General features: G+C 34.4%; 1 protein-coding gene across 1 annotated transcript in view; it reads right to left on the bottom strand.

Annotated features, from left to right (window-relative positions):
- ARID2 (AT-rich interaction domain 2) overlaps nt 1-27,905 on the bottom strand; it is a gene marked incomplete at both ends in the record, with an annotated part of 141,801 nt that overhangs the window by 40,738 nt on the left and 73,158 nt on the right. Inside the window, 7 exons of the mRNA XM_084255916.1 lie at nt 666-875; nt 966-1,062; nt 1,385-1,635; nt 1,728-1,794; nt 11,568-11,635; nt 15,429-15,647; nt 22,551-22,684. Coding sequence (XP_084112042.1) covers nt 666-875; nt 966-1,062; nt 1,385-1,635; nt 1,728-1,794; nt 11,568-11,635; nt 15,429-15,647; nt 22,551-22,684 — 1,046 coding nt within the window. The remainder of the gene's footprint in view (nt 1-665; nt 876-965; nt 1,063-1,384; nt 1,636-1,727; nt 1,795-11,567; nt 11,636-15,428; nt 15,648-22,550; nt 22,685-27,905) is intronic.

The following is a 27,905-nucleotide window of genomic DNA, read 5'->3' on the forward strand; positions in this document are numbered from 1 at the left end:
AGACTTAAAAGCCATGGAGAGAGGGTTATGAATCTTTCTTTTCAAAGAGCTTCCCAAGTGATTCTGAAGTGTAGACTTAGGAATCACTGATATGGAAAGTGGCATTTTAATTTCTCAATAATACTCCTCTTCAAATTTTCACTAACTCTTCTTTTAGCATTTCTATCAAAGAAATAAATTATTTTAATCATTGAGTATAATGTTAACATGACACGCTTTAGTATGTTTAAAACTGACAACCTGCACTAAAGTAAGTTAACTGATTTTCGGGATAATACTATCAGCAACTTTGAGGAAAAGAAGGAAGTTTGTTCTATTTAGCTTTAGTTGCTTGATAGCATTAACTGCATAACAAATAGAAAGACCAATTTCCCATAGTCACACATAGAAGTTTTGTTGATTTCAATTTTCATACACAGTAATGGAAATAAAAGAGAAGGAATAGAGATCATCAATGGACACATACATCCTGATCTCTATATGACAGAAATTTCTTGATCATCTAAAGCAGGCAAAAAAAACATAAAGCAAACCAGTGTGTCTGAAAGGTAATGACTCCGCTAAATGAAACAGAAACCTCAATTATCAATTGTGATTTTGTATAGCAACATTTAAATTTTTCCTCAATAAAGAAAATAACAAATATTTCTTTGTTTTAGTCTTACCTATGCTCTTTTCCACTTTTGCGATTTTTGTGCAAGCAACATCTCCCATTTCTGTAAGCATATATAGCACCTCGAGTGTTGAGATTACGAGCAGCACATCAGGTAAAGTGAGATGACAAATGATCTCTTTGTATGAGTCCTGATCAACATATTCACAAATCAAAACACCATTATCTTCAGCTTTGCAAAGATTTCCCAGAATTTCCATGCCTGTAAAGCAACACAAACAAACATGTATCTTTTAACAGATTTTAAAAGTTTGCTCTCTTGACACAAAGAGAGACTTAAGTGAGCACTCACCCCTCATCTTTAAAAATCTATCCCTTGACATTAGGCATTTTGTAACAGTATGAAACATCAGATGAGTAGTTTTAAAATCAACAGGGTCCAATAAAAGCTGGAAAAAAGACAAGACACTATTGTTAAGGTAAACTTCTTCCCGTGCTATATATTTAAAATTTAATAAAAATGAACAGAAAAATGTTGCATAACTGTAAAAAATGTAATTATTGTAGAACAGTCATCACTAAATTTGAAGCATCATTTCAAATATCTTTTCCACAAAAGTATGATTCTTCTATAACATTTTAAGGAAAATATAAAGGTAGGCATTTAATACTCTGTAAATATGGCAAATATAATAATGTCACATCCTAAAACTTAAAGTACACATCATTGCTAACTATAAAAACTGTTTTAAGTTACTGTCACATGCTTACCTCAGCTGCAATATTTCCTAATGTGTCAAGGCCTAATTGCCTTAGAGAAATAAAATGACTATGTGCAGAAAGTAATAGAAAACGAAGACAAGTGCGATTAGCTGCCAAGAGCTTAACATTGCCCTCCTCAAAGGAAAGATTTCGCAAAATCACTGCAATCTGAAGTACCCGTTGTCCTTCAATATCATTAATGCCCAGCTTTCGAGGTGGATGAAATAAAGATTCCCAAATCCATTCTCCTGATGTACTTTCTATAATGGAAAACATAATTTGCTTAATTTGGTATCTCATTTATTGTTATTGGTATTTCAAAGTTATTTAAAAGTCGTTGCCATTGTCTTACCATGAGACTTATTTCTATCAGAAATGAGGTCACGGACTTCATTATCATCAACAATGTCTTTCCAAAACTGAAATGAGAAATAATTATACTTAATTCTGACAATTTCAAATATCTATTTTATTTCTTTAAAAATAGTCATACATACCATGACATGTTTTCTTTTAGTTCATGGTAATATTATAGTCTCTGAATTCAATTCGTTGATATATCAGTACTTAATTTTCTACATTTTAAGGTACTTAGGCAAAAAGCTATCTTCTTACAATAGGGATTCAAAATATAGACCTCTAAGATATCCTTAAGAGAATTTAGGGCATCAGTAAACTTGAACAGAGGAAAATTATTTTTTTTCTGTGCATTCACTTCTAAATAAATTAAGGATTTCCATAGCAATTTCTGAAATGCTGTATGTTACATAACAAATCACATAATTATTAGCAGTATCTGTGATATTGTCACAAATATGAATCACTGATATTTTCAGATCATTTTACATCTACAGAAAATACCTAGAAATAGTGTTTATGCTCACCAGTACTTGAAAATTATGAGTTATCAATTCTGCCAGGAAATTTAACAGTGTCACAGTATTCTTGTTCACACACATTCCTGAGACATAGTTGGCTAGCTACCGAGCAAATTCTACATCAAAAAAAGTCAAACGCAAAGCGTGAAGCCATATGTTCCTGTACTGGGCCATTATCTCATACCTACAAACTATTTTTGATCCATATGTAAGAGGGGCTAAGCCAAAATCCACTGTTTAATGCTTTTTTTTTTTTTCAGGCTAAGAAACAAATGCCTTGATAGGATTCTATACTGAAACAAACAAACAAAAAACACTTTTAACTTCAACTTATCTATGACATTTAACTGTATTATATTGTTATTTGTAAAAAAGAAGTATCTGGGATATTAGTTCATTTTATTTCTAAAGATTCTAGTATACATAAAACAATTTTATTTTGTTTTTTGTAATTAAGGCCTTTTGCTCTACAAGTTGATAGAGGAAAGGTCCATCACCAAGAAGAACCACTGTATAAAAAATACACAATAAAGACTTTTTCATAACAATAAAACAATTAAACATAAAGACAAAGGACAATGGCTTAATAATCAAGAGTAAAGGGCAAGAAGGACTAAGTAATAAAAATATCAGACATGGAGTTTGAAATGATCATGGATACTAAGTTCCAAGAAATGAAAGAAAGAAAATTTTGACAAAGAAATGGAAACTGTAAGAAAGAACTACATAGAAATTTGGGGGGGGGGGGGGGACAAAACCCAGCAACTCAATAAATGGATTTAACAACTTAAAAAAAAGAATGAGTGACTACAAGCAAGAGCAGAATAACAAATCTGAAGCTTAAAGAGATAAAATTATGAACAGCAAAAAAGCACATAAGACACAGGTATTCAGCGAAAAGTTCTAACACGAATAATTGGAGTTCCTAAGGAAGAACAAAGAGAATGGGGAGAAACAATATTAAAAGAGGACAGAAAATTTTAAAAAAAAGGAAATGTCAATGTAGAGATTTGAAAAATTCTCCAAACTTTAAAATAAACACGTGAAGCTGAAGATCATAAGAAAATTCCTGAGAAGACAAGTAGAAAAATCTTAAATGCAAAAAATGTCAAAAAGAACAGATAATTTTGAAAAGGAAATTTAAATGACTTCAAACTTTGAAAAAGAAATAACAGAAGCCAGAAGACAGTGGGATAGTTCAAAGTAATGGGAAAAAAGTCTACCAAACTAGAAAACACTCTTCAAAACTGAAGGTGAAATAAAGACATTTTCTGATAAATGAAAAGAGAAAACTCCTCTACGAACCTGCAAAAAGAAAAATATATGAAAAAGTAAATATGATATATTTAATAAGAATATGGAATAAATAAAACACAAAAATTTCACATGCAGTAAACATATGAATAGAGTTCAAATCTAGGAAAAATACTTGGAAGAGACTTTTGCTCAAATCACAGTGGAGTAAGTGCTACTGCCAACAGTCATCCATCAGAAACCAGTATGTAAAAAATAATTTTTTCAGAGGTTGGGAAAAAGCTATGCAAACCTGCAGTCACCAAAATACAGGAAAGCCAAAATAGTATGAGTTCAATGATTGACATTTTTTTTTAAAGATTTATTTATTTTATACAAGAACCGGGGTACAGGCCAGATGCATGGGAGGGTGAGAGGATTCACCAGAGACAGAGTGGGGAACAGAACAGGCAGACTGATGAAATACACTGCTGAGGGAAGCAGCGGGAGAGACAGGAGAGGTCTGTTGCACCGTGCTGGACCCTCGCCGGCTGGCTGGGATGGAACCGGTGCTGCAGAGGCTGTGGACAGCTTCACAGCATGGTGCTCAACCACCTGCGCCACCAGAGGAGGCCCTGATTGACTATATTTTTATACAGATAATCCTTCTACAATATGGCATAGTGACAAGAAACCCAAGAGATCACAGCAATTGCTAAGCTGAGGACACAGGTACAAATTTAGCAAGGTCAACACATCTAGAATGTGGAAGCAAATTTGAAAGAAGGGGCAATGAAGAGAAAGAACTCCATGAATCTTCAGAAGAAGGCTGGGGTTGACTGCCAGTACTAAGCTATACAAAAGTGCACTGTCAAACTCTAAATTACCAGGCAGAAAAGAAAAAACAAACGGACAGAACACCGAGGAAGTGCAGTTGAATAATGCCCAGAATAGAGTAGAAAATCTACAAAGTCTACTATTTAGGATTAGACATTAACTAGTCCTAAGTAAAGCCTAATCTCTATCAGTCATAACATGCCAGCAAATTCAACATTCTTGAAAGTCATCAAAGTTTAGAAACCCAGTAACACTCCTAATATCCATCTCTAATTAAAAAAAAATTACTGGATGTACAAAGTAAGGAAATTTATTCCATAGCCAAGACAAAAAATAATTTTTAACAAAAACATATCAAAAAAAAAAAACAGATACAAGAATATTAAATAGAATGAAATAAGCAGAAAGGACTTTAAAAAAGTGTTTTGAATAGTCTCAAGGATTTATAGGAACATGACGATAATCGGGGAGGATGATATAAAAGAAAATGAAATGGAATTTCTAGGGCTGAAAAACATAACATCTCAAATTAAAAATTCACTAGATGGGCTTTTAACTAGAGATGATAAAATCAAAATAAAACATTAGAAACTTCACGATTAAGTACACAGAAAAAAATATTTAGAAAATGAACATAGCCACAAGTGTCCTGCTAAACAGTATCGTGGTCTAACATATGTATAAACATAGCTCTACAAAAATAGGAGGAAAAAATTGAATGTAATGAAATTCTTCTCAATTTCATGAAAAACACCAAACCAAGAAGCTAAATGAACCCCCACCAAAGAAAACCATAAGGCATATCATAAACAAATTAAAATTCAGCAATAAAAAGAGAGCACCTTAAAAGTGGTCAGAAAGAACACATCACAACAGAATGTTAAGGAAATTGACTTGCCAGTTATAATGCAAATCAAAAGGCAATGAAATGTTACCTCTCAAAGGCTCAGAAACCACCATAAGAACATAACAATTCTATATCCAGTAAAATTACCTTTCGAACATAAAGGCAAAAGAAAATTTCAGGAAAATAAAAGCTGAGTGCCAAAATCCAGTCACATCAATAATTTCATAAAGTATAAATGGTCTGAAAACACTGATGAAAATAAATTGCAAAAAATAGCACAATGGAAAGAAGAAATTATAAATTGTATACAAGAAACTGTATGTAAAACCAAAGATGACAAGCATAAAGATGACAAGGTGTTTCCTAAGAAAGATATTTTTGGTAATCATAATAAAGCCGGTGTAGATAAATAATATCAAACAAAAAGATTTCAAGATAAAAGTTAGCATCAAAAGTCAGGAAAACATATCAATGATTAAAAAACTACACCAGAGATAAATGCACATGCAATCAACAACAGAGGTTCAAAACACATAAAGTAAATACTGACACAATTGAAAGGTAATATAAACGTTCATAACTACAGTTGACAATTTCAATATTCATCTTTCAGAAAATCAGTACAATTATATGGAAAAATATAAATGATACAGAAATCTTCAGCAACACCGTTAACTACCTTGACTTAATTGTTACCAACAAACATGATCAATAGTAAAATTCACACATTCTTTTCAAGTACACATGAAGACCAGACGCTGAGTCATAAAATAAGTCCTGGTAAGATTTAAAAAAATGAAATCATTTAGAATATGCTCTCTGGAATCAACAGAATGTGACTGAAAGTCAGTAATACTACTAGTGGCACTACTAATGAAAGCTACTTATGATATGAAAAACTCAACATAAAATTTGTGGGATACAACTAAAGCAGTTTATAGAGGGAATTTATAGTTATTATATTCTTTATATAAGAAAATGAGTTAAAAACCAGTGGTCTAATTTCCTATTCTAAAAAATAGCAAATTAAATTGTAACAAAAACACTATATAAATCAAAAGTGAAGAAATGGAGATGGGGTTTTTTTTGTGCTCTGCATTACTTAAGAAGTGATAAAATATTGATTTACTAAATTCAGTAAAGATTAAACTTATAATCTAATGGAATTAATGAGAGATGAGAAAAAGTATACAAATATCAAAATAATAAATGGGTGGAAACATGAATAATGAACAATATCAGTCAAATCAATTCAAATAAAGATTAAAGAGAAAGGGGAAAAAACAAACAGACAGGACATATAGAAACTAACTCAAAACATGGTACATTTTAAGCATGATTGTAATAAAGTTACAGTCGATGTAAATGGACTAAATGTACTAATCTGAAAAGAAAGCCATTCACCAGGGGAATATATAAAGCCCCAGCATATGTTCTTTACAAGAAAAAGCATCTAAAATACAAGATAAAGTAAGGTGGAAAGTAAATATGAACCCTATGGACACCACCAAATAAAAGCTAATGTCATTATATTGGTATCAATGATATCAGATCAAAAAAAATTTAAAGTAGACTTACAGGCAAAAAGGACATTTTGTACTATGTTCAACTGATCAGAAAGATGTAATAACTATTTTTGTTTGCACTAAATAACAGTCTCAAAACATAAAAAAAAAATTATTATAGAATTGCAAGGAGAGTCACATCCATTATAATAGAACTGCAGGGTGATTTTAACACACCTTTCTTTATAAATGAAACAAATAGACAAAAATGTCAATAGTGATGCTGACATAATGAGCTGATTAATTATATTGGTCTGACATATATACAACTAAAGCAGTTTACAGAGACGATTTATAGTTATTATATGCTTTATATAAGAAAATGAGTTAAAAATACATTCCTTTCCAATACAAATGGAGCATTATAAAACCTGATCACTGTGAGACTACTAGATAAAAGGTGAAAACATTTCAAAGCTTTAAAATTATACACAGTATGTTCTCTTTGAACATAGTAAAATTTAGCTAAATATTAATATGAATAAAACAGAAAAAAGCATGAATTAATGAAAAAATATGAGAAATTATCATCCAATCATCCCCAATATATTTGTATATTCGTGATTTCATAATTAAACATTTTGTGCATCTTACACTTTAATCACCAATTTTGAGTTAAGGAGGTTATATGTTTAACTACAACCAAAGGACTTAACTTTCAATATGTGGGGTGAGCACAGGATATAGGACTTGGGTCTGTTTGTGAAATAAGGAATTAGAAGCAATTCCATATCATGGTGAACAATGTGAAGATCTAATAATCCCAAAGAAAGGGAGACAAAGGAATTGCCAGACTCTACATGCGCTTTGAGGCTAAAAACAATCACCTAAATATTTCACTATTATCTTGTGCTTCCAATGCACATGGAGTTTGGTTTTACTATTGGCATCACCAGTAATCTTCTACTGAAAACGTTCATATAAAGTCATTCTGATCAGCATTTCATTTCAGGTGACTGGAAAATGTAACACAGCAGTACAGAAATAAATTCTCCATCTAATTTGTATAAAAATCTCACAGAAACCAATGTGCTCAAACTTAAATCAACATTATAAAACAAATAGAGATAATCGACCATATGTCTGAGTGAGTACAATTAAAGTTGCAACAAGCTTAGATATTAGAATTACCTATCAGGATAGTATTTACTTTGTATGTGTACATACACTTAATTTTTAATATTCACTTTATATATATTAGCATTTTCATATATAATTTAAATATGAATAAAAGATTTTTTGATTTATTGAAAGTATAAAAGAGGAAGATCAAAAGGGCAAATTTGAAAAATAGAAAGAGGGTGTCTGAAAATTAAAAGTCACAAAAATGAAACAAATGAGTCAAGTGGCACAGTCAGACACAGCTGAAGAGTGATTAAGTTTACTGAAAAACAAAACTAAGGAAATTAGGGCCTCCCTGGTGGTATACCTGATTAAGTCTCAGCACTATCAAGATACGTATGGCCAGCCACTGTTACAATCCCTGGCCAGGTTGCTAACCCACATGGCACAGCAGACCGCTCCTGTCTTGCTCGCTGCTCCCCTCAGCAGTGGATTTCAGTAGATCTGCCTGTTCTGCTCTCCACTCAGACTCTGGTGAATCCTCTCACCCCCTGTACCTCTGGCCTACACCCCAGCTCTTGTATGCATAAATAAAAAAGAAATCTTAAAAAAAAAAAGGGAAATTACCCAGAATACCATATAGAACAAAAGAGACAATATATAAAAGAAGGAAAAGTGATATGGAGTATAGAATAAGAAAATTCTATTTTGAATTACAAAAGTGAAGTAACATAACTTGGCACATAGTTACAAAACACCAAAGATAAGATCTGAAATTAACCACAAAACAAAAGGTTAAAAATAGATTTTAAAAAAGGCATAAAATAACTCAATGACAGAAATAAAAGAAAAATATCTTATAATCTAGAATATTACATATACAGGGAGGATATAAGACAATAAAAAAATTTTTCAATAAGACACCCTTAATAAGAGAACTAGTTGAGGATGTATATACCTTGAAAAAGACAATGCACACTCAGAAGGGACACAGCATATGCAAACAAATGAGGAAAAAGAAATTAGTTTAAAATGTCTGCTTAGGTTTTAATGACATGAAGGTATACAAACAGATGTAATATGCTTAGCAATGGATTATGTATGTATATATGAGTAAAATTGGAGAAATATTTTCTCTAGTTAGGAAGTATAAATTTTTTTTTTTTTTTTTTTTATATAGAGGCATGCTTTATTTATTTGTTTGTTTGTTTTTGTTTATACATGCACTGGGTACAGTCAGAAGCGAGGGAGGGTGAGAGAATTCACCAGAGCCAGAGCGGGGAGCAGAGCAGGCAGAAGGACCGAAGTACACTGCTGAGGGGAGCAGCGGGCGGCAGGAGAGGTCTGCACGCCATGTGGGACCCTCCTCTGGTGGCCGGGGAGCAGCCGGGGATCGAACCGGCGCCGCAGAGGCCGCGCGCAGTTTCGCAACCCAGCGCTCAACCGCTGCGCCACCGGGGAGGCCCAGGAAGTATAAATTTTTATTAAAATTTCAATTAAGAAAATTTCCTGACTAAAAATATTGTATTAAGTTAGGTACTAATATTGGATGAAAATATTGCCTCCAAATGAGCAAACAGACCAATGAAACAGAAATGAAATTAGAAAAGCCACATTTGATCAACTAATTTCTGGCAAAGATGTATTACATACCTGAAAGTTGATAAGAGAGGTATGAAAAGTCTCCACAAAAAAAATTTTTTTTCTAGTTATGTATGCTGACATATGCTAACCAGGCTTACTAGTGATCATTTCTCAATATATACAAATATGAAATCACTGTGCTATATACCCAAAACTAATATAATGTTATATGTCAACCATTCTGCTATTAAAAAAAAAACAAAAACAAAAAAAGACTGCCAAAAGTATTTAGTTTTCCATTAGTAGAAGAAACTCACAATAGTAGCTTTTGTTAGTCAAACCTATGGACTAACAATATTTAACGAAAATTCATAAAAACTTATGGTTTAGGGCCTCCCTGGTGGCACAGCGGGTTGAGCTCAGTGCTGGAAAGCTTTCCACAGCCTCTGCAGCACGGGTTCGATTCCCAGCCGGCCAGGGAGAAACCCACATGGTGTTGTAAACCTCTCCAGCTTCACCTGCGGCACCCCCTCAGCAGTGTATTTCGGTCTGTCCTTCTGCCAGTTCTGCACCCTGCTCTGTCTCTGGTGAATCCTCTCACCCTCCTATGCCTCTGGCTTGTACCCCAGTTCTTGTATAAAAATAAATAAATCTTTAAAAAAAAAAAAAACTTATGGTTTAGGATATAACTCACTTTTCAATAAAATTTTTTTGAGAAAGAATTTTTTTTTTTCTTAAAAGATTTATTTATTTATTTGTTTGTTTATACAAGCACTGGGTACAGTCAGAAGCGTGGGAGTGTGAGAGAATTCACTAGAGCCAGAGCGGGGAAGAGAACAGGCAGACCGACAAAATACACTGCTGAGGGGAGCAGGGGGCACAGCAGGAGAGGTCTGTGCGCCATGTGGGGCCCTCACCCACAGCTGGGGATTGAACCAGCGCTGCAGAGGCTGGGGGCAGCTTTGCAGCCCAGCACTCAACAGCTGCGCCAATGGGCAGGCCCACTTTTCAAAAAATTTTATACATCATATAGTCAACTAGTTTAATTTCATGATTCTTTAACTAAAATAGCAGTCAAAAAATCTTATTACTTAAGAGATACTTTGCCAAACAAGTGTCTTCTAAATCAAATTTATAAGATATTTCAAAATCCAAATTTTTACTGCAAATTGCTTTTTATTACTTAAGTTATTAATCAAATAGCATTCATTTCTGTTAAAAATCTGTGGTGTTTGGGAGTCATTTAGGAAACAAAGGGGACAGACTAAGAAAATTTAGATGAAGGAAAATAGAAAATTCAATGTGGTGTTAGATAAAGTAATCAAACATGAAAGTACAGGATTAGCTTATAAACGTATTTATGTAATAATAGATTATAAATAAGCTGGAAAAAGTCAGAAAATAAGCTAGAAAACAATTTGTCAAGGCCTGCTGTTGCTTAATTGAAATTCATTATTCTTTTTTTAAGTCTATATTCCCAGATATTTTCCTTTATATTAACAGCTATTAATCTTTTCAGAGTCATATGTACACCTGAGGAATTCATGTAAGTCTGTATCCTCATTCTTTCTTGAATTGCATAGTTTCAGAATGTACATAAAAACAAAACTTCCTGAAACTCACGCTTAGAGTCCAGTTTAAGTTCAACTTTGCTTTGTTACAGGTTTATCATTCTTAGAAATCAATACATAGTAAGAACTTCATTTTTGTTCATTAGCTATCCTAAAACATTTTTTTAAAGATTTATTTTATTTATGTATACAAGAACTGGGGTACAGACCAGAGATGTGGGTGGTGAGAGGATTCACCAGAGACAGAGTGGGAAACAAAACAGGCAGATCTACTGAAATACACTGCTGAGGAGAACAGCAGGCGAGCCAGGAGAGGTCTGCTGTGCCATGTGGGTAGCTCCCTGGCCGGGGATCAAACTCATGCTGCAATGGCTGCGAATAGCCCCACAGATTGTGTCTCAATCCCTTGAGCCATCAGGGAGGTCCTCTAAAACATTTTTTACTTGACTTACTCCTAACTTTTAAATAGCTACCTTTATGTATTATGCTAAAGATAAAGTATGGATAGTATCATATGTATGTACACACACACACACACACACACATATAATGAGCAACTACAACTCCTTGGGCCCTTGGCTGCATGTAACCTAATGGACATTTCATGTGAATTACCTTAACGAAATCTCTATCAGTCTTCTCCTTCCATTCTTCTCCAAATACAGTAGAAAAGGATCCTAAAGCTAAAAGAATAAATAGGATATTCAGTAAAATGGAATTATTTCTTTCACTTGGTTCCTTAAGTAGGGAGGTTTGCAAAAAAAAGTAAAAATGCATTTTAAGCTATCTTGTTCACTACAGATTGTTTTGCAGTGATAAATTTTCATAATTACATAGACAACAGGAAAAAGAAAGGAGTAACAATTAGTATTGTACATTAGCTTTCATTTGTGGAGGAGAAAAAAATTATTTTTTACTTTTTAGATGTTCAGGTTTTTTCTTGTTATAATTTTAGGTTTTTATTTGGGATAAAACTATAATAAGGATGATTTATTTATCTTGATTTATGCAGAGTAGTCCTAGTACCAAAAAATTTCACAAGCTCCCAATTGCATTTTTTTAATAGAATTGTGTCTTGGAAAACAGTGAAGGAAGTTGATCATCCCTGGGAATAAATCCCCAACATGCATTTAAATTCTTGACTGCCATGAGGTAATGAGTCTGAAGTAGATGAGAGCAATCTGCAAGTAAGAAGGACAAACCACCAGTCTTAGTAGTGGAGCACAACATCTATGTGGACATCAAGAGAAGTCTTGCTGCAGGGTTGATGTGAAAGCCCCCTAAACTGGTTCAATTTTTTTGTAATTAATGATCATTCAGGCCAGTGCCATCAAGACAGAGTTTAGAGGAGAAAAATATTAAAAAGTAAGGATTGTTTTACTTTTTGTGGCAGGCCCCAGTCATTGCTGTCAAAAAGGACAAGTTCATGAAACCTGGGAAGGAGTTGCTGGTCCTGCATATATGCTATTCCAGATATAAGAGGCCATCATGAAGAACATACAGCCTGTTCTGGGGGCTGGAACTGACCACTATTCCCACAAAGTGACAGTCAAAATGGGCAAGAAGAAAATCGTCAAAGTCAAAGATCACTAAGTCTTTTGAGAAAGTTTGAAACTACAATCACCTCATGTCCAGAAGGACTCTGTGGACAGTCCTTTGAACAAAAATGGCAATAAGAATGTCAGTAAGAGCCTGCTCTTAAACATACCATCAAACAAGAGACCATGGTCAAGAAGAGTGGCAAGAACAAAAGATACTTTTGGAAGCCATGATTTCAGATTTGATTCAATTATTCAGTATACAAAAAATAAGAAGTCAAATTGATGTTATTATTATCATATTGCCAGGCTGTTATAATTTGAAATCTTTAATTTTAAAAAGTCTCATTTAATTCACGTTTCAAATAATATGGGACAAGTAATTTTTTGGAAATAATCACATAAACACAATATCCTTTAAGGAATATGCTCAGGCCTATACCTTATTTGCATTTATTAATGAAGTTGTTTTAAGAGAAGAGTAAATCTTTCTATTTTCAAAAGCTGCTTCTTTATAATACCATGTCCCCACTCTTCCCCAGCAATGGTCAGTGCATATAGTTACATGTGATTATCACTGTTTGCTCCTTTATGTAGGTAGGTCATAGTGTCAGCTGGAGGACCAGACAGTAAAGCAGTATAATACAAAGACAGGGCACAATATGCATTTCTCTTTAAAAAACTACGTAAGTGTCTTCATCAACTATCAGATGAATCTGTAATAGAAACTATTACTTTTTGAATGCATAAAGGAAGCTATATAGAGTCAATTCTAAACAGGATTTATGAATATAATTTTTTATAAAAACAAGACTCCTTAATGGATGTGTTGTGACAAGCACAACAAATGGCTATATCTTCTATTCTAAAAGATTTATTGACAATTTAAGTCTTATTATATATTTAAGTACAGATCTAATACTTACTTAGTACTCAGAAAAATAAAGTTTTAATTGTTTGGTTAGAGTAAGAAATTTCATTGGAAAAATATTAAAAAGGGTAAGGAATAAGAAAATTTTTAACATGCTAATACATTTCAATAATGGGATCAAGGAGAACTGATACAATTGATAAAATTAGGGTCAAAATGAAATGACAAAGAATAAATGTGAAACTTTTAACTAAAAACATTAATATGAAAGATAACTATTTGATTATAAAATAATCAAACATATATAAGTAGCCTTTTAATCAGACAAATGAAGAGCACACACTACTGAAGAGACAAGGTTTTTGTTTGGCCTGAAAAACCTTATCTAGAAAATTATCACTGGAAAAAGAATACTAGATGGAAATATAAGGTGGAAAATTAATTTTTGTCACATGAAATTTTATTACACATCCTTAAACATGCAATATGTATAAACAATCCTCACTTTCTAAAAGAAATGTCATCTACAGTTATCTCTCAATTAAAATTACATATCCTAAAATAAATAAATCAAGACCTCTTCAAAAATCAGTTATAGCCACAAACCTCAAACACAGAATTATTTTCATAATAAAAAGCTATTGCTATATGGGGTCTTCATAATGTCCCTGCTTACCCTGGAATTCTATACTACATTTGGAACGATAAACTTCTTTACATAGCAATGGCTAAATTATTATTATTTAGATTGCTACACTGCATGATAATCTAGTCTTTTAAATAAATAAAAGCTCCTAAAGAATACATGAAGATAAAATACATGTGATCTAAAGAATGACATGCTTCCAGTGTACCAAAACTGTTAAGATTACATCTATCATACAGACACAAGTTAATTCTTATTCAACAACTAAAGACTTCACTAAAATTATTTTGATTTGAGAAAATCCTTTCTAAAATTTCATATTAAGATTCCTAAAACATGCAAAACACTTAAACTCCATTCTAAATTAAATGCCGAAGACCGTCTTTGAAAATGCAAAATAAAATATTAGGAACCAAAAGACATGAAAATGAGATGGAGATCCACAAAATTAAGATCCTCAAAGTTTCAATATAAATGTATACAAGCTAGGCTTTGCTGCTTCCCATGTACCAAGAGTAGTTTCAGGCAGGGTAAGAAACTCATTTTTACTTTTGTTCAATTTCAAGATTGTCATAAAATAAGTACATGTCAAATTTTAAGGAATCCTATGTAGAAAATTCCAAATCAAAATATATTTTAAAAGTATAATATGGCCACAAATCAAATTGCAAAAAAGAACTCATTAGCAAACAAGTTGCTATTTAAAGATTTAAAAAAATTAAAATTCTCAACACTACCTCCACTGTGCAATAAGAGTTTATAAATGATATGAAATAATTCAATATATGTCAACACCCTATGAGTTAACAGGACATAGTTCTCACAAAAGAAATTAAAAGGGTGTTAGGGTAAAAGGAATATGGAGTTGAGAAGCACAAAAAAATTTATTATCAACAATACAGTCAACACAGATATTTAAAAAAAATATGTGCAGGAGGGATGTCAAAAATCTCAATTACACTACAGTAGGAGAACAGTTTAGTCTGAAGGGTAACCTATATTTAATATAAAATAATTTTACAGAAAATAAAGAATTTTATTAATAAAAACCCGCAACTAGCAAACCCTACAAGTAAAAGGATATGAAATAGTTGATAGGTCTTATTTTGAGTATTCAGGCAGCAAATTTTCAAATGCATACCTTAAACTATTTAACTAAAAATTATTACCACAAACCACCAGAAAAATACTTCAGAAAAAAACTCTTTTCAGGCCTGAATTTGAAACATTTGAAATCCTGTTCATATGTTTAAGGTTAAAAAAAAAATCCAAGCATTATCTTAAAGAATACATTTAACAAAAATAAAAGCAAATAAAGAATGCTAGTTACTAATAAAAAGTGTTTTTTTCTTAAAAACCTTTTAAAAACTTTATAACACCTTTACAAAATAATCAAACAATATGTTTAGCTTAAAACTTACTGTCATCAAACACCCCAGCATTAGCAAGTAATAAAGTGATGATTTTAGGGTCTTTTTCAAGTTGCATGACATGTTTGCTTTCATTTGATAGGAGAGTGCACACATTAATAGCAAAGTCCACTTCATTTGGGAGTCCAGATAACAGTGAAAGCACCAGTTTATTATAATCATTTGGCGAATTGAAGTCCATAGATAGCCCATAACTTTGACGCAGATAATCTAAGAAAGATAAAAACAAAAGCAGCTTCAGTATATTAAATGCATCATGTGTTATGGTTAAGATCTTCTGAATTCAGGGGCCTCCCTGGTGGCACAAAGGTTTCAGACCTATCTATGAAGTTATCCACAGCCACTGCAGCAGGAGTTCGATCCCGGGCCAGGGAGCTACCCACATGGCACAGCAGCAGACCTCTCCTGGCTCACCTGCTGCTCCCCTCAGCAGTGTATTTCAGTCAATCTGTCTTTTCTGTTCCCCACTCTGTCTCTGGTGAATCCTCTTACCCCCCATACCTCTGGCCTGTACCCCAGTTCTTGTATGCATAAATAAATAAATCTTTAAAAAAAAAAGATCTTCTGAATTCAGTACAGAAGCCTATTTTCTTTCATAAAATAGAAACTAAGTAGAAGTTTAAAAAGCTCAGTTTTCTAAACTTCAGTTAAATTTCTATTATTTAAAAACCATTATTAAAATACAAAAATGTACATACTCTGTTGGATGTCACTGTCAAAATATTACTGTACAAGTAGATAAAATAATCTACATTTTTTACTCTTGCATTTCAAGGGGCTCATTCTGATTTTAATATACTGTCATCCAGGGACTGTATCCTTGAAATTTCTAATTTGGGGACAAACTAGCCTACCTTTTTAGCTAGCAATAGGAGAATTATTACATTTTTAGGTCAGATATACTGCTATATAACTAACATAGTAAAATTTACACTTTTTAGTTCTATAATTCTTTTAACCACAATCACAACTAAGAGTTTCTTCATGCTTCTTTGTAGTCAAGCCCCTCATTTACCCACAACCACTGATCTAATTCTGTTCTGATAGCTTTCTTTTATTTCAAAATGCCAAATAAGTAGAACTATATAGTATGTAGTTGATTTGATTTCTTCCATTTAGCAAAATGCTTTTGAAGTGAATATCCATGCAGATGCACGCATTATTAATTTGTTCCTTTTTATTGCTATTGTATGGATATAAAGCAGTTTCTCCATTCCCTAGTCGGAAGACATTTGGATGGTTTCGTTTGATTATAAACATGTTTCCATTTGTTATAAACATTCACATACAGGACTTTGTGCAGATAGGTGCTTTTATTTCTCTTAGATTGCTGGGTCATAGTTTATTAACTTGTGAGAAACTAACATCCCCAGTAGATGTTAATATCTTGCATTTCCACAAGCAATGTACAGAGAGAGTGTTCTTGTTGCTCTGTATTCTTGCTAGCACTTAATATTGTCAATTCTGATTCACTTATCTAATACCTGTATTGTAAATATTTTCTCTTAGTAACTTGTCTTTTCATTTCTTAACAGAGCAAAAGTTTTCATTTTGAGTAAGTCTGATTAATAAAATTTTCCATTTATGGTCAGGTAACTAAAGTTTTCTGTAGGAGAATTAATTTAGAAGACTTGAAACTTTGAAGGAAGGAAAGACAGGCTTACAGATTAGATTATAAATTATATAATATATACTTATAAGAAAATGCTGTTATTTGCAGAAATACTGACTCTTTAGTTTTGGTGCAGGTAGGGCTTGGCAATTATATTCTGAGACATAGGCCCCCAATATATTTTCAAATAAAAATTTAACTAGTTTATTTTTTTCTTTTTAAGATTTATTTATTTATACAAGCACTGGGTACAGTCAGAAGCATGGGAGGGTGAGAGGATTCACCAGAGCCAGAGTGGGGAACAGAACAGGCAGACTGACAAAATACACTACTGAGGGGAGCAGCTGGCGGGGCAGGAGAAATCTGTGCACCATGTGGGACCCTTGCTGGCGGCCGGGGATTGAACCGGCGCTGCAGAGGTTGCAGGCAGCTTCGCAGCCCAGCGCTTAACCGCTGCACCACCAGGGGAGGCCCTTAACTAGTTTAAATAGAAGAAGCAAGAAAACAAAGAATATTTCTAGATGAAGTATTTCAGACATATATGGACTTAAAAACTTTTCCCCCAAAAACTCACTAAAGAGAACATTAATAGGAATTTTACTGTCAAAACATGCCACAGAGGAAAAAGAGGAAAATCATGTAAATAAGAAAAGTCTTCATTTCACAACGTAGACATTTAAGGACACATCTCTGCAGTTAAAAAACATTCTAGCACTTTCTTCAATAATATAATGGTCAATACAGATTTTCCACAATATTTAAGTTCAATAATGTTTATTTTTTGTAATCTTAGTAAGTGAAAATTTCTCATAAATAACATAATTAAATATCTGGAGAAAAAGTAACAAATCTTCTGGGAATATAGGCAAAGACTGTGATATTTCTATACTGCACTTTGGAATCGGTGATGGGAAGTCAAGTCTCAACAACGGTTAGCATCTATTGTAATATTCTGTTGTTCTCAGATAAACTGGAAGAGAAAAAAAATCGGAACCCACTTTCAACATTTTTCAGAGTTTTGTATATATGCTTTAAGTATGATCTAAGAATTGTTCTGTTTTCTACTAAAGAATGACAGATGCCATCAGCTACTAAGTTCAATAAAGCCTTACCTGACTTTACCAAAAACAGCTCAATTAAAATAAGATGGCTAAGTGTAATAATTATGAAAAGTTCTTTAATTTTATCAGGTTTGGAAAAGATTACTAAGGCTACGTAGGAGAAAATGCTTCCAAGATTTGAATATCCTTTTTTATCCCCTCACCTGGGAGATAGGATTGAACAGCTATAATTTTATAATCAGACTGGAACTGAAAGTTTATTTTCAACATTTTTGCCTCAAAGTTTATACAAATGTACCAGTGCTGGTATACTTAGTCACCTCTCTTTATTTTCAGGAAAGGAAGAATTGCTCCTGGAGCATTTACGTACACTGTAGAACTCTACAGTACATTCTTTTCATTGACACTGGCAGCGACATTTTAGTCTAAATGTTAAAGGAAAATCTTCACTAAAGACAACTAATAATACAACAATAACAACAAGAAGAAACAAACCCAACCTTCTTCCTATATGCAACTCTTTCAAATTTCAATGCCACAAATACAAACAGATGGGAAGTTGGTCTTCCTCTGTCAAAACGAATGGATTGGAGTAGATGAGGACTAAAATCCTGGCCTGCTCAAAAATTCTATACTTCTATTACTTTCAATGAGTTATTGGTCGATTTCTGCCTTTAGTAATTTTTCTACTAAAGATATTGGAAATAAATTTTTAAATGTTTAATTAAAAATATATTAAATTTGGGCCTCCCTGGTGGCGCAAGGGTTAAAACACAACCTATGAAGCTATCCGCAGCCACTGCAGCACAAGTTCGATCCCCAGCCAGGGATTGAACTGGGGTATAGGCCAGAGGTGTGGGGGGTGAGAGAATTCACCAGAGACAGAGTGGGGAACAGAACAGGCAGACTGACTGAAATACACTGCTGAGGGGAGCAGTGGGCGAGTCAGGAGAGGTCTGCTGCGCCATGTGGGTAGCTCCTTGGCCAGGGATCAAACAGCTCCAGTGGCTGCATATTGCTTCATAGGTTGCGTCTTAACCCCTTGAGCCACCAGAGAGGCCCTATATATTAAATTTTAATTTAAAAATGTAAGAGATGACAACAAAGATGTCCTTAATAATCTGCCCTGTAATTCTGCAGGACGAACTGTATCCAAATCAATATGTCAGAGAAAAGTGGAAACCATAGGATTTATAGCAAGAGGTATGAAAAACTATGCAAATAACTGAAAAGAATCACATCCCATTAAATGATGTCAGCATTTAATAAACCCAAAGCTCAAAGCAAAATCTGCTTAATATTTTTTTTTTTTTTTTTTTGGCCACTCAAAGTCCTTGATCAAAGAGTCAGTATCCCCAGAGGAAAATTTGGTCCTATTTTCTATCAGTGTACAAATTCTATTATGGTGATTGAGTAAAACTGTACTTCCTATTAAATGGCCTGGATCTACTGTCAATTGACATTTATTATATAATCTTATGAAATCAGCATCATAGGTACCCTAAAATAAATATATTTATCCAAACCTACAAGGATGGTAAGGTTGTATGATCAAAGATGTAAATACACATCTCTAAAAGATTCTAAATAAAATTTTCTGAAGACTCTTAATCTGCCACTAAATAATACTATTTTGATATTTAGCAAACACACATACCTATATTGAAAGCTATGAATCTTACTCTATTTTCCTTAATGACACCTGAAAAGAATCATCAGCGAAAAAGGTTTGTATTTCAAGATCACGTTAATTTTCATAATATTGTCATAATGCCTCTATGAGTTCTACTTATTTTATTTTAAAGATTTATTTATTTATACAAGAACCAGGGTATAGTCCAGATTCACAGGAGGGTGAGAGGATTCACCAGAGACAGAGTGGGAAACAGACTGATGAAATACACTGCTGAGGGGAGCAGCGGGCGAGACAGGAGAGGTCTGCCGCACCATGTGGGACCCTCACCAGGCTGGCCAGCGGGATCAAACCGACGCTGCAGACACTGCAGACAGCTTCACAGTGCCTTGCTCAACTGCCTGCGCCAACAGGGGAGGCCTCACTTCTACTTTAAAAAAGCGCACTTTCGTGCCTCCCCGGTGGCGCAGCGGTTGAGCGCTGGGTTGCGAAGCTGCCCGCAGCCTCTGCAGTGCCAGTTTGATCCCTGGCTGCTCCCCGGCCACCGGAGGAGGGTCCCACATGGCGCGCAGACCTCTCCTGCCGCCCGCTGCTCCCCTCAGCAGTGTACTTCGGTCCTTCTGCCTGCTCTGCTCCCCGCTCTGGCTCTGGTGAATTCTCTCACCCTCCCTTGCTTCTGACTGTACCCAGTGCTTGTATAAATTAATCAATCAATCTTCAGGGGGGAAAAAAAAGTACACCTTCTAATCCATAAATGCTCCCATGAATTTACTACCTCTTTTTTTTTTTAAAGATTGATTTATTTATTTATGCAAGCACTGGGTACAGTCAGAAGCGTGGGAGGGTGAGAGAATTCATCAGAGCCAGAGTGGGGAGCAGAGCAGGCTGACTGAAGTACACTGCTGAGGGGAGCAGCAGGCGGCAGGAGAGGTCTGCGTGCCATGTGGGACCCTTCTCCGGTGGCCGGGGAGCAGCTGGGGATTTAACCGGTGCTGCAGAGGCTGCGGGCAGCTTCGCAACCCAGAGCTCAACCACTGCGCCACCGGGGAGGCCCTACTACCTCTTTTCAAAATGAGTAAGAGAGATTATAGCGTAATGCTCCTCCAGCAATTCCTAGCTCCTTTTCTTTTATGAGTCCCCGATTCTGATTTTGTCAAACATGCTACATGTTACATAACTGCTCAAATTTCCCTTTAAAAAGCAGGATTGATATATGACAATGTTCAGTAAGAAATTATTGTAATACCAGGTCGAGCAATTCAGTTGTTCCCTTAACTTGCACAGCTCTATCAATGACTTTCACTAGGCTTTTGAAATAGCAGAAATAGTCACATCCTCTTTCTTGAAGAAAATCACTTTTAATTAACGGAGAAAAAAAATCATATACAGAAAAATTTTTACTTTAAACTAGATCAAATGCAGACATGGGTTAGTTTGGGGAACTAGCAGACACTGGAAATAGAGTAAACTATTGAACAAAAAATGGGCAGTTTTGCTGGTACTGTAATATAGAAATCACAGAATTATAAAACTGAAAATGGTCTTAAAGGTCACTAGCAAATGTCTCATTCAGTGTAGGGCCACCCTCCATAACAGGCTTGGATAATAGAGCGGTCACTAGCTCTTTTCAGGAATAGAGAGCATGTCACCTAACAAATCACCAAGTTTAATGTTATCAGTTTAAACTATTACCAAGATCTACATAGTGACTTAGCAGGTTTTACTTGAACCTTGATTTTCGGTTAATATCTACTCAATAAAAATAAAGCTAGATTTGGTTTGCTCTTGCTGCAATCATATTACTACCTAAACAAGTATCAGATGAAGTCTCTTCAGATGGAGATCACAGATTCTAGGAGATTATATCTTCAGTTATTACTGATTGAGGCAGAAATATGGAGTTAAATTCAACATGAAAGAAACTTTGAAACTAATAATGCACAATAAAATTTAAAAAATTAGTATACTGGTACAAATCAGAGAGCTTAAATTTAAGGTTAAGAGATTGGGGTTAATATCAAAGAGTAATAAATATCTAGGTAATTGTAAATTTTATCAAGAAAATACCCTTGAGAAAGATATAATACCTTTTCTTAGGCCAAATGTTAATGATTAAAGAAAAAAGATGTAGATCTCTTCAGAGCTCTCTTTCTAGTCTTAACAGTCCCAGCCTTCAAACTAGTCAACACTGTAAACCCCATGTGCTCTCCCCTCAAGAACCTTTTAATTAGATGTTCAACTAGATTATTTCTAAGTTGAGTCCTGTTCCTTTTAGCTGTAATTCCTCTACTACCACTACAAAAATGACTTACAGGGAGAAATTCTTATTCCTGGTACCATGGCAGAAAAATAGTAGAATTAGAAACATTCCTGAGAAATTATGATTTTGGGTATTCTAGTAATTGTCAAAAAAATCTAGTTGACTTTCCAGTAAATGCCAAAAGTCGAGTGAGTGGACTTTATGAGTCCACTTTATGAGTCCTTAATCCCAACTGGTCCTTCTTCTCATTTGAGTATTCAGATTAAACTGATGGTTAGTCAAAGCAGTAAGGAAAAACTTTACTTGAGAGTATAGGTATTTTTAATTCTGAAAATTCCTGCAACAAAAATCCTAAGCAGCCTGTGACAGAAAGGCCCCTGATACCAGTCAGATGTTGATAATGCATCTCTAAGTTGCATGACCCCAAGGACTTACACATCCTCATGTGAAAAGTTTGATTAATTCATTAGATGACAGGCTATTTTCCTAATTCAAAACTGTGAGCCTATGGCTCTGCTAATGTCCAGTGATATTCAATGATATTTACCTGATACGCTGTGTTGCTGGTAATTGTAGGAAGATGGAATTGCACCAATAGGAAGCTGTGGCTTTGGATTTCCTGGTGGTACTTCATCATCCTCCTCCCCAAAATGATGAACTTTCTCGTATTTTTCTAGGTAACTGAAATAGGAAAAACAGCACAGCAGAGTTTTAAAAAGATTTACGTCTTATTTTTTAACTTCTACCATATATATTTGTATTCTTTTCCTAGAGGCACTAAATAAAAATAAAGGTGACATAATCTTCTTATAGTCATGGAATTGTTGTTTTGCACCACAGGTACAGAAGATAATTCAATGCAATGGTACTCAGTGTTTTTAAATTGTCACAAAAGACCACACCACTACTCATAGAAATATAAATTAGTGATATCAAGTAACAGCTATATGTAGACAAATGGCAGTATTAACTGATTTTATGAAAATTATGCATGATTCATTGTAAAAACCAAGTGAAAATGAGATTTTCTAACCCCTGGTCTCTCCATAACTCACCAGAGATAACAACAGTTCATCCACAAACTTCAGTATATTTTCTGTGTATACTTTTATTTAACATATTTTAAAGATTTGAGCATGTCATTCTTTTTTAAACCATGTATATAGTATGTGGTCCAGCTGATATATAAAAACTTAACTGTAACTCTAGTGATACTTAGTTATTTTCAGTTTTGTTCATTGCTATTATAAATCACGCAGCCATGTTTAATCTGTGCACTTGTTTGAATTGCCTCTATGGATACACACCATAAATGGTATACTCATTTTAAAGAGCAGTAAGGTCACAGTCTAATCGGACAGGAAAAGTTTAATACATTTTGAACAACAAGATTATTCCTGTATTCCCCCACTGTATAGCCATAACTGGGTATGATCAATCTTAATAGTAATTAGGATTAAATTTTCAAATTCATATCCTACCCAACCAGTTTATTATGATTCCTAATTAAAATTTTAAGATGGCAGGGCCTCCCCGGTGGCGCAGCGGTTGAGCGCTGGGTTGCGAAGCTGCCCGCGGCCTCTGTGGCGCCAGTTCGATCCCCAGCTGCTCCCCGGCCACCGGAGGCGGGTCCCACATGGTGCGCAGACCTCTCCTGCCGCCCGCTGCTCCCCTCAGCAGTGTACTTTGGTCCTTCTGCCTGCTCTGCTCCCCGCTCTGGCTCTGGTGAATTCTCTCACCCTCCCGCGCTTCTGACTGTACCCAGTGCATATATAAACAAAAACAAACAAATAAAAAAAAAAAATTTTAAGATGGCAGAAAAAGTTGGTCAAGTCCCTATCAAACACAACACTGTAATGAACCTGTTAATACACTTCTCAAATAAGCTAAACTGATTATCACAGCAATTTATAAACTACAGAAAAGTTCTAGATGTGATTACATTACAGATCAATCCTGCATTTACCTACTCTTTTGCTTCATTAGTTAAAGACAGTTGAGATGAGGTATGAGGGTATCAGTGAGCATATAAAATGATCTCAATATTCTGTTTTTAGAACCAAGCCTTAACTTTCAAGGTGGGATGTATGGAAGCTATACTTTTGCAAATATAAAAATTAATAAAATGAAAAATCATCATCATTCCTCATTTTCCCCTTTTCGCTTTACAAGGCACAATAATTCACATCTTTGAGCCTTCCTTTCAAGTTATCTGCTTAAGTTCACTTTGAGCAAGGGACTTTTTCCTACCTGGCAGTTGGATAGCTAACGAATCCAACCTTTTCTTTATTGTTGTAGATACAGGACATTATAGCAGAGACATATGAACAGATAAAACCCTTGACGCTAAGTGTGCAGCTGAACACTTTTTACCATGATCCTGGGGATGCCTCCGACAGAATCTACAGTCTAAACACATAAAACAAAAGGAAGGCCAAAAAAGAGGCAGTCTCTCCCCAGGACAGACCCTCAGTGGACTTAAGGTCAATAAATTAACCTATTCTTTCTGAATTTCTAATGCAGAAAAACACAAACAGCTAGTTGCTCAAAGATTATGTGGCAAATAAGAGATTATCTGTTTCACATGAAATAACTCAGGCAATAGTGCTAATAGAGGTATTTTAGAAAGTATGGTCTTACAGAATTGACTGAACCCAAGAAACAATCAGAAGAGACTAAAAGTAGTGACGTAAGCATTTGTTTAGGTGAGAAAATAATATTCCTAGGATCTACAATGCTGTAGACTGTTATCTCAATTTAAAAAAAAAAAGGAAAGATGAGTAATCTTTATTTCAAAAAAATATTTACTTAGATGTAATGAAAATAACAAATGTGCAAAATTTTAAAATGAAAATATTACACTAGATAATTTGTTTAGTATGCCATTAGAAATTTTTTACTCATAACTGAATACAGTAGATTGAGATATCTAAGCTTTTTGTTACAGCTAGAAGAAAAAAAAGAAAGACCACAAACATGGTATTTTACCTCCCAGAACACCCAAAATAGAGCATGCACAGTATGAGTCACTGGTCTCAATAAAAATACTGTATAATCATAATAAATAGCATGTAAATGCCTTATTTTATGGTGAAATAACAATAAGCCTCAATAATAATTCAGATTTTTGTAAGATTTAGAAATATATGATTTCTGTTCCTTTGGGACATTCTAAGCTTATTTTGTTCAAAGAGATTCTTTACGTAATTACAATCCCCAGAAATTTATGGTTTTGGTTGTTATGATTTTTGAAATTTTTATTCCCCTGGCTCAAGTGTCCGTACTTGTTCTTGTTGTCACAAATATTTCAGTCAAGACTCAACCTTTCTTAGTTCAACTAAGATTCCAGCACTCAGTTCTGATTTCTTCTCTCTTTCAATAAATAAGAACAAAGTCTCTTTTTCCTTGTTTTTTCAAACAGTTATACTTCTGAAAACTAAAAAAAAAGTATTTACAGATAAGAGAAAGCAGTTAAAATACAAAGTTACATGTCAAGCCCTCTGATTTAATTTTGTATCATGATCCTGAGCTTATACATTGACAAATATACCATGTTCACTCATTAAACCACAAGTATTAGCACATTTCTTCCTCTTCCTTCTTAAAGTCAATGACAACATTTTGAATAGTTAATATATTAATCAAACAAGTATCTATTCAGCTCTTCCTTGTATACTACATATTTAATGCAAGGCTGATAAAATACTGGAATGTAGATGGCAATAACTCTCTTATCAGGCAACCATGGGAAATGAGGTTCCGTAGTATAGTTTAATATTAGGAACAGATTCAGGAAGCGTAAGTTACTTTTTCTTTGACTTGGCATTAAATTATTTGGTGGCATACTCTATGCTATCCATAGGTCACAGACTTAAGAGGAAGAAGGCAAACATGAAAAGCTGACATATAATACAGAAATTATTTTAAATTATATTGTTCAATTAAATAGCTTAACAAGTGTGATCAACTTATGGTGAAAGGTAAGAAAGAGTTCATTCAAAACAGCATCAAATGATATGGGTGGTATTATTATGAAGGTAGGAAATTTAAGCTCTTAAGATTAAGCACACAACAAGTTAAATTAGGTTAAAAAGATCTGAATATAACCACCAATATAGTTAATTAGATACATGATTTTTCTTTTCAAATCTCCATGGAAATTATAAAACTGATGATATATCAATTTGCAATGAAAAAACAAAATAAAATTAACAAATATTAAAGATGAGGCACATTCTGTGAGCACATGCAATTCAAATAATTTTATTTTCTAAGAAATAAATTAAACCTTTGAAAAATCATAAGTAACTGTTGTGATGTAAAATTCCAAGCCACATGCACAAGTAGAAACTAGCACCAGTGCCCATGTGCAGATACCAGCTCAGGCCCAATCTTGTTTCATCCATACAACTATCTTCACAAAACTTCTCCCAGTTTGTTTTAAAGCAATTTCCAGATATCCTATCATTTCAACTGTAACTATTTTGGTAGAACTTGCAGAAATTAAAAACAATAACAACAGGAAAACACTCAGATTAAGGGGGGGAAAATCAAGCATAGATGACTGGGGAGCACTTCTATATCTAAAAACTTTTTGAAATATTTTGGGGAAAGATGGCAGTTCAAGGATACATTCATTTCTATCCCTAAATCTAACTGAAATGAACTTAGAATAAAAATAGAGGGATCCTATATCACTTGTAAGTTAGAAATTTACAAATTTTGATACATTAGAAGCAACTGGAAGGATCTATGAGAAAAACTCTTTTTAAGAGAGTAATGTGGTCTAGTAGAAAGTAAAGGACTAAAAAACTAGGCCCAAACACATCAAAAGCAAGTTTCTATTAGCCACAAAGGATTAGTAGAATATGAGGTCTGTTAACTGGATCCAGAGAATGACAACTATTGGCGGAGGGGGGTAAACTTACAGAAAGTTGGCTTGAACTAGGTCACTGACCAAGAAAGCAAAGTACTTCATAACTTCCTATCTGTAGCTTATTTGTTAAAATGAATAAAATGCCTAGGGATGTGGAGCACCTATAAAAAGTACCAGCAGAGACACCAGGTGACACCAGGCAGTAGAACTTCCACTGATGTGGGATACAAGAAACTTCAAGATGAAACACCAGGCATAAAATCAAGTATGGTGGGGCCTCCCCAGTGGCGCAGCGGTTGAGCGCTGGGTTGCGAGGCTGCCCGCAGCTTCTGCGGCGCTGGTTCGATGCCCGGCTGCTCCCCAGCCACCGGAGGAGGGTCCCACATGGCACGCAGACCTCTCCTGCCACCAGCTGCTCCCCTCAGCAGTGTACTTTTGCCTGCTCTGCTCCCCTGCTCTGGCTCTTGCTCTGGTGAATTCTCTCACCCTCCCGCGCTTCTGGCTGTACCCAGTGCTTGTATAAATAAAATATAAATAAATAAATCTTTAAAAAAAAATCAAGTATGGTGGCTTGAAAACCATAAAGGCAATGAAGTTCCATTGCCAGGAGGTATACCCCTCAAAAGGGGGACACTAAACAGCAAATTTGACAATGAAGATCATATTGGTAAGATACAGACAAGCTTGGAAAAAATGATTCTATAAGGAAAGTAAAAGAATTAATGAAGACAATTGATGGACAACAATGAGACATGTATGATCAATAGGGACTCAAAAAAGAAAAAATCTGGTGGTCCTAAAGCAAAGACCAGAACATATGAAGCAGAAGCAATCACTGACATAACAGAATAACTTCTTTAGCTAAAATGCTTAATGGGTACATCACAAAGCACCCTGGGGCCAGGGAGTCAGGCTGCAAGGGTCACAAGGCAAAAATTAATAAAAAGGAAAAACATTTGGCCACATTTTGTGAAAAAATTAAGATTCAGAGATAAAGAAGATTCTTAGAAGTAAGAACTCTGAAGC

Source organism: Talpa europaea (genome assembly GCF_964194135.1).
Source record: "Talpa europaea genome assembly, chromosome: 15".
NCBI classification, from domain to species: domain Eukaryota; kingdom Metazoa; phylum Chordata; class Mammalia; order Eulipotyphla; family Talpidae; genus Talpa; species Talpa europaea.